At 50.3% G+C, this 13,001-nt stretch overlaps 6 protein-coding genes across 6 annotated transcripts; 4 read left to right on the top strand and 2 right to left on the bottom strand.

Moving 5' to 3' along the window:
- Nucleotides 1-2,024: 2,024 nt before the first annotated feature.
- Nucleotides 2,025-2,877, top strand: P152DRAFT_208200 (uncharacterized protein). Its single transcript, XM_033674392.1, has one exon. The coding sequence runs from the start codon at nucleotides 2,107-2,109 to the stop codon at nucleotides 2,611-2,613; it is 507 nt and encodes a 168-aa protein (XP_033530384.1). The 5' UTR covers nucleotides 2,025-2,106; the 3' UTR covers nucleotides 2,614-2,877.
- P152DRAFT_208196 (MFS general substrate transporter) lies at nucleotides 2,400-4,391 on the top strand. The gene is made up of 2 exons (XM_033674391.1): nucleotides 2,400-3,110; nucleotides 3,199-4,391. The coding sequence occupies exons 1-2, from the start codon at nucleotides 2,600-2,602 to the stop codon at nucleotides 4,257-4,259; spliced, it is 1,572 nt and encodes a 523-aa protein (XP_033530383.1). The 5' UTR covers nucleotides 2,400-2,599; the 3' UTR covers nucleotides 4,260-4,391.
- Nucleotides 4,392-4,898: 507 nt separating this feature from the next.
- Nucleotides 4,899-5,977, top strand: P152DRAFT_208066 (uncharacterized protein). The gene is made up of 3 exons (XM_033674389.1): nucleotides 4,899-5,506; nucleotides 5,558-5,826; nucleotides 5,888-5,977. The coding sequence occupies exons 1-2, from the start codon at nucleotides 4,994-4,996 to the stop codon at nucleotides 5,783-5,785; spliced, it is 741 nt and encodes a 246-aa protein (XP_033530382.1). The 5' UTR covers nucleotides 4,899-4,993; the 3' UTR covers nucleotides 5,786-5,826; nucleotides 5,888-5,977.
- A 1,331-nt stretch (nucleotides 5,978-7,308) lies between these two features.
- P152DRAFT_452558 (uncharacterized protein) lies at nucleotides 7,309-9,484 on the bottom strand (the record flags this gene model as incomplete). Its single annotated transcript, XM_033678303.1, has 2 exons — nucleotides 7,309-8,059; nucleotides 8,175-9,484. 2 exons carry the CDS (start codon nucleotides 9,482-9,484, stop codon nucleotides 7,309-7,311), a joined length of 2,061 nt encoding a protein of 686 aa, XP_033530381.1.
- A 340-nt stretch (nucleotides 9,485-9,824) lies between these two features.
- P152DRAFT_208070 (uncharacterized protein) lies at nucleotides 9,825-10,867 on the top strand. The gene has a single exon (XM_033674390.1). It carries the CDS (start codon nucleotides 10,165-10,167, stop codon nucleotides 10,732-10,734), a length of 570 nt encoding a protein of 189 aa, XP_033530380.1. The 5' UTR covers nucleotides 9,825-10,164; the 3' UTR covers nucleotides 10,735-10,867.
- P152DRAFT_208039 (uncharacterized protein) lies at nucleotides 10,867-11,745 on the bottom strand. The gene has a single exon (XM_033674388.1). It carries the CDS (start codon nucleotides 11,564-11,566, stop codon nucleotides 11,000-11,002), a length of 567 nt encoding a protein of 188 aa, XP_033530379.1. The 5' UTR covers nucleotides 11,567-11,745; the 3' UTR covers nucleotides 10,867-10,999.
- Between the last annotated feature and the right edge of the window lie 1,256 nt (nucleotides 11,746-13,001).

The raw sequence follows: 13,001 nt of genomic DNA, 5'->3' as shown, positions 1-13,001 counted from the left end.
CACAATGTTTCGAGGTACGAGCTCGAATGATTGAGTGTAAATATTGCCTGAATTTGTGAGATTTGTTAGGTGGAAGACGGCCGCATCGGGAAAGCGGAGCATACCATGGCAGTCAGCGCCTATGATATAGTTAATATATTCATCGATATCCTGGTTGAACTTCAAGCATACCTAGAGTTTTAATGAGGACGACTTTAAGATTAAGATATCTACAAAGTAGCTCAATGATGTTCGAAAATACCGCCAGGCAATGCACTTTCCGGGATAGAATGTAGCACCATCGTGATATAAGCATCCAAGACTTAAGACGGTACGGTAAAGGGCCAATCAGGGCTTGTCTGAGGGATCGTATAATTCTTGTTCGGGCGACGAGAATTCTCTCTTCTCAAAGGCCTCTTGATCCAAGAAAGGGTACATGGAGCGGATGTCCTCAAAGTACGCTTGATCACTCATGTTAGCAGCGGTTACCTGAGAATTTGGTTTCGCTAGGACGGGGTGGATCTTACATCGGACATAGAGTATCCGGTGGTCGAGAGAATCCTCAAAAGTCTCTTGTGGCTATTTTGAATGAATCAAGACTTGGAGCTGCTCGTAGCCGCTTGCCTCGAGTGTAGTAACCAGTTGCTTCAACCTGTCGTGACCAAGTCTTTGGTATAGAGAATCGAGGGCGTCCTCGGAAAAGAAAGCGCTGTTGGAGCTGGCAACGGAACAGATATGATTCAGTCCCGAATGCATATGAAGATTGGGTGTTGTCTGGTGAACTAACCATGTTCATTGATGCCCAACGCAAGCATTAGAATAGACTTGCATTTGATTTTATTTTCCGTGTCCGTACAATGTAGATTGACTTTTCATCCTGGCGAAGTCGCTCGGTTGCCCCATTAAGAACCAACCTGTCAATGTACAATTGGGGTTCTCTTATAAGGGTTGGAGAGGGGGTTGCAGGAGGCGGGTTTGATGGTTCAGGGGATGTCTCATTGATGGATATGGGTGTGCTGATGGCAGGCGAGACTGGGCTGTACACAGACCGACTGGTCGCTAGTTGGGGGTTATTGGAAGCTAGAAGGTTCTTAATATCGAGATCTAAATCTTAAATACATATGGGTGTGACCGACAATGAGACTCCTTGGGATGAGGTTTTTTTGTCCCCTTTCTTCTTAACCGAAAATGGCAATCCTGCCGTCGTTCTACGGCAGTACTGGATCAGCATGCTCGGTGACTAAAATTCTCTGACCAGTCTTGCATGTTCACTCGATACAGGATTGGTCACGCTCGTATCTCTCTGTAGTGCTGCGCATGGTTAGGACGCTTTTGTTTGTTCAGATGGGCAGGTTCCTCCTCAGCTCAGTGAGCTCACTCTGACACTGAATTTTCATCTGGCGGCACTACTCACAGGTAGTGAGATATTTAGGAGCGTACAGCATGTTGAAGTCGCTTAAACGATGAGACGTAACTCACGTAAGGTAATTAGGAATCCAAAAAAAGTAGAAAAGTCCAGAAGTTTGGAGGAATAACAGGTACCTCCTGAAAAGCTTAGACGGTCACCGGATATCGCGATTGGTGGATTTACCGATTTAGTAGCGGGGACACACCCAGCCCCATGCCTCCAAGTCAGCAGTACTTAGACCAGTAGAAACAGAAATAACCACTCCCGGAATTTTCGATAAAAGTACGAATAAAGCTCAGAATTTACGGTAAGTTGTGTTATGGGTTGAAACCCTTGGTTGGCTAAGGCTGGGAGCCTAAGCCTGATTAGGTCAAGGGTTGAATCAGAGTCCAACCCTCTTCGATGTACAGAGTAAACAAGAAAGGTTTCCCCTTCTTGTTCTATTCTTTAGCTTAATCTAGAATACCTTTGGCTACATGTATGTTGTGTGCATCCAGCTACCGTACCGTAACAAGTTGTATGAGAAAAGCTCGGATTTTCTCCCTTCCTAATTGACCTTAAGTCCTGAGGTTCCGCTTTTATCAACTCCGAAGTTGCTCTACTGCCCGATTGGACGGTTGGCTCTGAGGCTGGGAACTCCGATGTTTGCAATGATTGCGTTCGCGATGCTCACAGAGCATCATAATTATTCCCTTGAGACTTGAATTTATTATCTTGCAATGGGGAGTCCTGGTCAACTCTTGCGTTGGGCAGTGGGGCAGTGGAGCAGTGGGCACGTCATCCCTTTCGGACGCGTGGGTGAGATATACCATAATACGACTGGGCAAGGCTATCCAGTTTCAAGTCCCTTCAGCGTCAAGCTGCCGACGCGTTTACCTACTACTGATTTATTGAGTTACTGTAATGAGGTGCGGACTAACCGAATGGTGTTTAAGTTGTGTACTGTCGTCGCAAGTTCAACTCCGTATTCCGTACCTTGCCCAATACAACTTCCTAGCTTACGCCAACTCCGAAATCCGTCCGTGGGTATTGGGTCGTCGCTGACTGTGATGTCAACGCGTCCTGTCTATCTCGATCTTTCTCGATGGCTTGATCCCGACGACAATCCTAAGCAGAACAAACATGGTTCTGATGAGAAGTACTTAGCGTTCGCGTTTCCCTCACTTGGGGCGATTGCTTTATGGATTCGTTACTCCTCGTCCTTGATCCATAATGTCTCGAAATGAGGCTGCTTTGGCAGCGATGCCAGGCCACGATGAACGGACCCCTCTGCTATCTCCAACCTCCACCGACTCTTTACTAGCTCAGGATCTCAGTAGCGATGAGAATAGAATAAAGAAGAAACCCCTGATATCGCGTTTTCACGTCGTTTTCTTCCTCATAGCCAGCGTCTTGGTGGTCTCCGGCGTTGCGGACGGGATCTTTGACCCAGCGACCACCCGCCTGATTGAAGATGCCTATTGCCGACGTTACTATCGAGCGCACGATTCCTCAATGGTGGGACTGGACGTTCAGAATGGCATCCCGGAGCAGTTCTGCAAGCTTCCGGCGGTGCAGGGCGATGTTGCGCTGCTCAGGGGCTGGCTCATGTTTCTGGAGGCCGGAACGTCGCTGATATTCGCTCCGATTTTTGGATGGGTCGCTGATAGATACACGAGAAAGTGGGTTGCGGTGTTGCTTATGTGCTCCTTCGCCCTCAGGTCGCTTTGGATTTCGACAGTTTGTAAGTATATCGTGCTTATTCGCAACCCTGTTCCTATCACCGCGGTAATGGGGCTAAATGATCACTAACATTTCTCGTTTTCAAACAGTATATTTTCCGAAAACGATCAAAATCGAGCTGATCATGCTTGCCTCGATGCATACGGTGCTAGGAGGCTCCAGTGCAGGGGCGAATTCGCTTCTCTACACTATCCTAACAGATGTGACACCCGAACAGAAACGAGTTGCTACATTCTTCCGATTGGGAGGAGCATCGATGTCGTCCATGCTCATCAGCCCTCCGATAGCTTCGGCACTAATGAAGGCCAATGTATGGACGGCAATCCTCGTTGGTCTTGGCCTCTACGTTATTAACGCTGTGATGTGTCTACTGCTCCCGGAGACACTTCCTGAGGTCTCCAAGTCCGGTCACTCAATGGCACCACGCAACTCTGATATGGGACATGAGACGGCGAATACGATCCCTGACTTCTTAAAGAAGGCTCGTGAGAAAGTCCATTATATGACAAGCTTCGTTATCGAGGACTCTCGTGTCCTCTTACTTCTTCCGCCTTTTATGTTCCATATGCTCCTTATGGATCGTTCTCTCATCTTACAATACACTAGTATTCGATTTGGAATGCCACTCTCGGATGCCACTCTTTTTATCGGCATTCGAGGGGGTTTCACGCTCGTGTACTTCCTTATTGTCATGCCCATCATTATGGACCGCATCCAATCGTCCACGCGCTGGCCTCGAACCCGCCTTTCCGTCCGACACTCCGATCTACTTCTTGGCAGGATATCGGCGATATCACTGTTCTTCGCTTTTTTGGCCACCGCTGCTGCGCCAATCATTCCGCTTTTCGTCGTCGCTCTGTTCATCCAGGCCCTTGGACTGGGTATCACATACTTCCTTCGTGGATTACTTACATCGTTTGTCGGCCAACATCAACTGGCACGACTGTTCACTGTGATAACGGTGGTGGATGCGCTGGGCCTCATGGTGGGAAGCCCTGGTCTTGCCTGGGTCTTCGAGAAGGGAATGTCTGCCAATGTCCCTGGTTTGCTATGGCTGGTTGTTGCATTGGGCGTCTTTCTGACGTCAGTGGGAATGTTTTTTGTGTCAAAGCGGGAGGTAGAGGGGGTTCTGGACGAAGCGAGCGAATAGATAATAGATCGCTATTGTATAGCTGGCCAATATATTATCAAGGAGCAGCTTCGCAGCGGGTTGAGAACTATATCCCATAGTTAGTTTACTCTTTTAAACAATCTAACGGCAGATGGACCTCCGTTTTGGGCGGTTTGTGACGCCGTTTTTGGAGGTAAATCTGCCATGCTCTAGCGCCAATTAGAACTCCCCTTAATTACGGGCTTAAAAACAGTATCTTGGCGATCAGTATGTTTCTGGGAATGAACCAATCAGAGCGCAGAATTATCTTATCACGTGATTGCGGGGGTCCTGTGGGTCAGGCTGGCGAATCGCGGTGATTTGATCATAAGTAGCAGAGTTGTATTGTGTAAGTTGTGTGTTCTATCTCGATGCCCGGTCCCCCGGCCCTGCAGATATACGAGACATAGCAAGATTATTAATGCAGTTTGTAGCCTCAGGCTCCCAGACTGATGCCTTGGTCTGCGACATAGAGATAGGCGATGGAAGTGGTGGTGATGGTTGTAAAAGTTGAGAAAGGAGGAGCTCGGGGCCCCCCGCCATCAACTCTGACACCCCCGGTGCCCCACTGCAAAGCTTCCACGATCACGCCCTCACTCACTTTCTTCTTCTTCTTCTGCTTTGAGAGCAAATTATCTGTTCTACGCCCGCAGCCCCTGCAGAGCTTAAGATAACTTTGTGACACACTCTTCACAATCATCCTTCTTTGGACACCCATCTTACCCATCTTCACCATGCTCAGACTTCCAAGCCGACAAGGCCTTAGGGCTTTTTGCAAATCCGTTCCTAGTCCTCTACGCTATCCTCTTCAAGCGCGCCGTACCCACAGTCTCCAAGAGCCGTTCTCGGGTCCTCCAAGCTACGCGACCCTATTCGAGCGCTTCTCTCCTTCGAATCCCAGCCCCCTACATTATTACTCTCGGCTAAAGGCAGAAGAAAATATAGCGCGTGGTACATTTGTTGATATTCATGACATTGGTGCCATGGACCCGAAAGATTATGATGTGCTGATCACGGATATCGACGACAACACGCTACACAAGGAGATTTCGGACCGCGTGGGCATACCATACCTCAAGGAGGCGACTAAAGATGAGGCAGATAAGGTGGCTGACACCATCCGTGGTTTTGTCTACGGTCGAAAGTTCCGCATGATACTTCCATGTGCCCTCACGATTAATGAGAAGGCTCACTGGGTCTTCTTTATTGTTGATAGTGGGGCCCCACTGACGTACATCTCAACTCAGGCAAGTGTCCATACCTATAAGGAGAATGCCTAGCTACTAACACGACTCTAGGTGGCGCAAACCTTCAAGCTTAACGAGGATGAGGACCCTTGGAATGGCTATATTGCTGGACACAAACATGCAATATATATGGCACCACCGGATTCACACTTCGCCAACATCAACATTCTTGGCGGAGACTTTTGCCATATGAATCGACTTCGTCCTTGGGTGGACGATGAGCATCGAGCGGTAACATATTACATTGGCAACAAGTGGGATGTTACTCCTAAGCTTTGAGGCTAGGTGCTGCCGAGGACACATCGGAACGAATATTTTGAGTTAGTCCATTCTCCAGGCCGAAATGATGTAGGGAACAAGGCGAAAATAACACTGTATCAGAGAAGTTACCTACCGTGTGGTAACGATGGTGGATTCCGCTACGTTTCGTGTAGTGGCACCACCGCTCCACGACTCTCCTGACAGGCTTGATGGCAAATCTCTTACAGCCTCTTCGAAACCCCATATCCCCACCCCCCCATTTTCCGATTCTAATCTCTCGCGTCTCTGAGCGTTCCGACAACCTCAAGCTGCAACTAGCAGGATGAGCAGGCTGAGCAGGCTAGGCGGTGGGGAATATGAGCCGGGCGACCAGATCCCTTGAAATCGTGCGGAAACACCAAGGCGGGGTCCCCGGGAAGCTAAGATAAGAAAAGAACGTAGAATGTGGCATGTGATCGTCCTCTCTTTCCTTCAGTCTCACCGGTCCCATGATCGTACGCATGATATGCCTTTCCCGCGCCACTTTCGCTAACGCCAGCTCAACTCTGAGCCTGGTGGGGATGCAAAGTGGCAAATCCTGGATGGGAGGGGCAGGAGTCTCTGCGGTCAGGCGGAGTCAACGCACTACCAAAGGCTAAAGGCTAAAGGCTGAAAGCTGGAGGCGGACGGCTGAACTTGTGCTTGTGAGCAGGCCATAGATCAAATGGCTAGTCGACTTGAGATCGGATAGGAGTGTGCAGAGCCCGAAATCGCGGATCTAAGGGGGATGGTCGGACTCAGGAGCGAAACGGTGGCCTGGAAGGAGGTTAGCGTGAGGATTCAAATTTCGGTAAGGGAGAGTGTAACCGATCTCGAGCTGGCGGCGGCACTGCATTGACGGTGAACCTGGAGAGGACGACTTATGGCGGAGGCTTCCAGGGAAATGATAGGTGCGAGCAAGGAGAAGGAGGCATGGAATACGAATGAAATGTGGCACGGGTGAGCGAGGCGAGACACGGAAAGGAGCTGGCGGTAGGTAGCATCTTTTGGAGGGGGTGAGAAATAAACGGTAGAAGGATAGTGGGCAGGAGCTGCTTTATAGTGCGAAAGATGGACGTGATGAGGTGGAAAAGCCTGGGACAATGGAGAGGAGTGCCGTGGACGGTGAATGCTAAAGATGGAACCCACCAAAAATGGTGGTCGACTTGCCGTCGTCTCTTTTACTAAATATTGACTACGATCTTACGAACACCTCCACTAGAACTTAGATTTTGAATAGAGCGAGCGCACGTAGGGATTCAAAGCGCCACCGCGTTCTAGATTGCTCGTCGTGATGTCATTGTATTTGTAGCGATATTGATCCCTTTCCACTGCGGGATATTCATATATTTATATAGGACTCGGCAAATGTCGCCACGCCACCCAAAAAATTATCTGCACCGTAGCAAAGGGGTAGTCCGTAAGCACCATCAGCATCACAATCGTAACAATCATCCATCCACATATGTACCGAACGTCAGTCATATATCCAAGCCGGTCGTCAAAACATAAGCTAAGTACGATCATATCACAATATACTCCCCACCCGACCGGCTCATCACCTTCCTCCACCTAAAGGCCTGACCAGTCTGAACTCCATCCTCGTCCAGCACCTCTCCATGATCATCAGCCGCCCACGCCCTCTCCAACACCTCGAGCCCACTCAGGTTGTTGAGAAACCCACTCTCTCTCGTGATCTCCACGCACCGTCTGCGCACTATATCTCGGTGCGTCTGCGTCACCGCCTCTGTTCCTGCGATCCACAAAGGATAGAGCAGGAATTTATTCACAGGGGAGTTGATCGCGATGACGGCGATGTGGGATAGTGTCAGCGAGACGAGGCGTTGCAGGTTGGACGCGGAAGGGGAGAGGGCCGGGTACGCAAGCCGTTCGACGTAGAGTAGCGCAGCATGGCGGAAGGCTTCGCTGATGTGCAGGAGGTCGAAGTCGGCGGAAGCGCCACGGATCATTACATCGAACCAGGTGAAGAACATCTGAATCCATCCAACAAAGGCGCTTTCTGGGGAACCATGGTGAAGTTCCAGAAGTTTCTGTACGCCTGAAAGCTGCGTCTGAAACTTGGTGAAGCCGCTGTCACAGACGTGAAAGAGGCACAATATCAACAACGTTGCCAAGACTGAGTCGTCCTTGGCGGATACGGGATTAGACAACTGTGAATTGAGGAGTCCAATCGATATCGACTCGTATTGCAGCTCTTCGCGTGATGGCGTGCCGGGCAGAACTCGTATCTCGTCTGCGGTAAGAATCCTACGCCTGCCGATAACGACATGCTTTCAGACTCATCGTAAGTCATATTTTGAAGCTTCTTGAGGCCCCGCGTGTGCATGTTGTTGGTCGAGAGTGCCGCGACGGCATTCTACAGCCCCACGCTGTGCATAGCAAGGGGAAGACATGCATCCGATAAGGATTCGTTGGTCCGTCAAAAGCCACTAGAACGGAACAGATGGCCCTGTCATAATAATCCAAAAGAAACCGAGTACGCAGAGGCAGGTGAGAGCAATCAAAGGCGTCAACACTTCGAGGTATGGACATGCCATCAAGTAGTCCCCGTGATACCGAGCGAGATCGAATATCCTGGTCCAGACTTGTTTTGCTAGCGCAATCCAATTGAGGACCAAAAAGGGGCAATCCATACGAACCGAAGACGTGTATATTCGACCCGATCGATATAGGGGCGTCAGAAATGCTGGAACGGGCTAGCGAACCGGTCTGCGCATCGTTAACGTCCATGTACTCGGCGTTGGATTGATCGGACATACTTGAAACCATGTCATCCGCTATCAATGGGAAGGACCGCGGAATGTCCATATATCCGAGTCCGTCTGGTATGGCCAGTGAGTCCTGAGAAGGGATGAATGGTTGATGAGATAAAGCGTCGGGAAAGGTGTCGACAAAGGGTTCCGTAAATGGTATTTCTTCCGGGGTGTGAGGATACTCACTGGGTGAAGGGAAGTCGCCACAGTCGCTGAAGGCGCCCAACGAACCCGTGGAGGGAGCGGATATGCTTGCGTCATCGTAAGAGGGTGGGAACGCAGTTTGCAGCCGCTGAAGGGGTCGGGGACGGAAGAGAGGCTTTCCAGCTTTCGGTGACAAGGAAGTATAGTTGTGCACATGGTCGTCGAATCCAGAAGAATGCCAGTGGAAATTTCCGGCTGACATGACAGAAATTGGAATAGGAGTGGTAGCCGGACTATAACCAGGATTGCTATAGACAGGAGAAGAGCAGTAGTTCGGACTAAGGACCGGAACCGCAGAGAAAGCGGCTATCTCCTGGTGATGCTCGCTTTTGATAGACATGACAGGGGACGGAATTGGATTGGACGTAACACTCTTCGAAGTGGCAGAGGTAGCCGAGTTGCTCGCTTTCGTCTCCTGAACAGCGGATGCTGTCTTTGCAGAATTGATTATGGGAAGAGACAAGCCCCGAAGCTTTCCACGGCTTGCAACTCCGACCCCCCACGTCAATTGCGTCCTATATCCAGAGCACTCTTTGCCTATTTCTAGGCATTGAGCGCAATACGGCCGTCGTCGGTCACATTTTGTTTGTCTTTTGCGGCAGGTAAAGCAATCTTCACTCGCCCCATTTGCTGCAGCCCTCCTGCGACGCTTTCGCGGAACGGTGGGGGCGGCGATCTCTGTGGCCGGCTTCTCTGGAACGGCAGTAGTATAGGACGGCATGGCAGGCAACGCAACGTTAGGGTAAGCTTCGCTAGGCAAAGGTCATAGGTAGAGTAGTAACGGACATTGGCCGTATATGAACGGTGCATAAATCAGAAGGAAAAAACTTGGGAATTGGATGACGATAACTTCTGAAAAGAGGCACAATCGAGTGGTTTAAGTGATCGCAGGATCGGCGGAAAGGGTTGCGAATCTAAAGATAACGTCAAGATCAAATATCTGCAAGGTGAACCATGCAGGCACTGGCTGGTCTCAACTCTCCAGGACGGAATGATGTCTTTTAATTACTGCAAGGTGCTCAGGGTGGCTCGCTGGATAGCCCAAAAGCAACTGGGATCTGAGAGGGACATTTGGGCCGTCTTTAACAAGGAATCGTGAATCCTCAAAACCTGGAGAGAACAGAACGATCGTCAGTCGACAATGCCCCACCTACACACCACAGAGGAGGCGGAATAACGTTGTATGATGGGGTCATTGTCCACCTCGACCAGGGCAAAAGGGTCAGTAGAACTCGAACAAGGAAGGGTTACATCGCCTTCATCCGGGCCAAGGAGGACGAAGAGATGATGAACAAAACGTGCAGACGCCGCCAGCGCCACTCCGCTGTGCCCAATCAGCCCGATGCTTAGCACCGCTGATCCCTCGGACAGGGAGCGGGCCACAGGCGACTAAAAGACGGGATGAACCTCCGAAGCCAGGGACGGACTGTGTTCGAAGTTCGAACAGCGGACACCACACCTTGCGCATGCGGTTGGTTGGGAACTGAGAATGAGACAGCGAGTAGATACGGAACTAGACCGGTCGCTGTTCGGTGTGATGCACCATCCTATCGTCCATTGAAACGGTCGGGAAATCTCGAATCGAGTGTCCATCTCTTCTCGCTAGCCCTCGGTCCGTTTTCAACTCAACCAGCACAGACAGGAAGCGTACAGGAAGGAGTGCAAGATATGCAGCGAGGTGCAGACAACAGACTGCAGAGAGATGCAAGTCGCAGCCTCCTCATGATCCGGAATCTGACATGGCTCACGAGACGACGAATAAGACACGCCGGTGGTGGTATTCCCGGTCTTAGTTGCACTGACAGAAAATCTCCAGCGGAACCGACCGACGGGGTAGCGGCTGGTTCGCTCCATGCACTGTTCACTAGGTACGGTCAAATTGAAGCCGTTGCCATCATGCACCGAAGCACCGTAGAAGGTTTCGACTTTTTCGAACGCTATACCATTTCTGCGGTCATCTCCAGGTTGTGATGGCATTCGCACAAATCGCGTTGGAGACCAAGCCACTAGCGGGGTCGGAGTAATAAGAAACGTAACATCGAGGCTTGGGGTGATCGAAAACAACCCCCAGAAAATCGCCAACCCGTGCAAGTGCGTCGAGGTTCATGCTTGGATGCTGGTTGATCCTGGAATCTGGATAGCACACCAACCTCTCCGCACACTAATTATCGTCCACAAGGGCCCCAGCGACCATTCTGAACAACTGCATTGCACCATTTGCTGGGGCGGTTACCGGTCACTGGTCGCTTGTCCGGTCACGACACAGGACTTCGTCGGCAATCAAATCCTTATGATCGATATACAATTGTTGGACCGAGGCTCCAACAGCCCTAGGATTCCGGCGAGCGATAGACGGAATTTTTCCGATGCGCTTGGAAGAACTATTGCCATAGGTAGAATATTGGACAAGGCCGCACCTAGAAAGTGGAACCATGATGCGACTTGTAAGAACTGAAGGGGGATTGTTATCGGTCCAGGTAATATCAGCCCCTCGTCCAAAGGAAGCGAATCCTAGCACCAAGGACGGGTGACCTAGACATGGTGGACACTGGCCCTTGATATGACAGGGGATCGTGTTGATTGTCATTCTCCATTTGCTGCTTAGGGTCGCAGCAGATAACACGATACCGTGGTAAACGAGTAGAGTAATCATTAGGATCATAGGAATGGGAGAGCGTATCCATCGACCATTGTGACGAACCCCCACGCATTCTTCTACTGAGGTCCTGAGGAGTGTCTGGCGGCTGACCTGAATCCTGATCGAAGATAAAAGGCATGATTGCCGCACGGAGCAGAAACACATGGAGGGTCGAGGGGTGATAGGACAGCTGGAGGGTCTTGGTTAGCGTCGGGTGTTGTAGCAACCGTTGAGCAGCACAATATGCACAGAATATCGATGCCCATTCCCGATCCATGATATCGACCATCGCACGCGGCTCATCCTGCGTAGTGCGTGCTCGATCCCTTTTCTCCTTGCTCTATTAAATATTGCTGTGTTCGATTATTACCGGGGTACTGCACTGGAGTTACCTGTGAGGCTGTGACACTTTTTGGCCTTGTGCTGAATGCTAATACCTACCGTAATACCTACAGTGAGACTGTGTATAGTAAGTACAGATGAGTAAGGAATCTGTACCATTCTCCAAAATCACCCCGTCTCTCGAGCTCCCTTAATTTACTGATCGGGCTACGGTTCGTCGGTTCACTTTCGATCATGTTCGCCCATGCCGCAAACCTTCAATCTCGATTCGATCCACAGTTTTCCTAGCAAGCGCCCATAGACCAGCGAGTTACTGGTAACCATCCACCACCCATGGAGAAAGCAACAGTGCAATATCGGCGACATTTTGGGTTAATAGGACTAAGCTAGTCCCTAGTGGACAGAATAGTACGTACTGCTCAAACACTCAACGGTGGCTGGACCATCTTGCAGGCTTCTTGCATCCTTCTATGCATCGCCTTCCCAGGGACGAGCTTTGCTTAATCCAAGCTGGTCGATTGCTTAGTGTTGGCCAAAATATTAGGTGCATGAGCAAAAGCAAACTGCCAGTTGCGAAGCCTCAATGCTTGTGTACTGTAACACATCAGGTTCAGGTTTGCTCGATTGCGTGCCTGACCATCCCGCTGGGGTCCGTAGTTGATCCTTCATTGTTCATTCATCCACGTCGCCCCCTCGTCTGTCGACGCCTGGACCAATAATGGTGCCATGATAGGATGCACGCACGCAGCAAACATCCGCAATTGCGCAAGGCTGTTTCGAAGGGGGTTAAGACCGTTCGTCCTCAAGCTTTGCCCGATGCAAGCCACCATTGGTGGGTGTAACGATATATTATCACTATTATGTGACCTTAATCCCCAAGATCTTACACAGTTGCCGTCTACCGGGCGCTAGGACTCCGGGGCCAATAGGAATTTCGACAGGCGGTCTCAGAGTCGACCAGATAGGCTCGGGCAAAAAAGAAATAATAATGCCCATCAATCAGATCATCAGATGGAGCGGAGATGGGACTTTCACATGCTTTAAAACTGGGTCTTTCAGTTTCGTGTCACTTTTGTAGCAGCACAAATGCTCTGAGGCCAGTGTTTTCCGTGCCGGTGGGGGATTACGATTGAATGCGGAGACAGCTGGGGTGAGGTGGCGAAGTATGCAGATAGTAGGTAGGCAAGCTAGCCCTCACACTGTGTACCGGATGAGAGTGAGATCTTGTGGGACTCTGAGGAGACTGTCTGTCACTGCC

The sequence above is a fragment of the Eremomyces bilateralis genome, assembly GCF_010015585.1.
Source record: "Eremomyces bilateralis CBS 781.70 unplaced genomic scaffold P152scaffold_31, whole genome shotgun sequence".
Classification (NCBI taxonomy): domain Eukaryota; kingdom Fungi; phylum Ascomycota; class Dothideomycetes; order Eremomycetales; family Eremomycetaceae; genus Eremomyces; species Eremomyces bilateralis.
The sequence above is the reverse complement of the archived record's forward strand: the minus strand, read 5'-3'. Positions and strand labels throughout refer to the sequence as shown.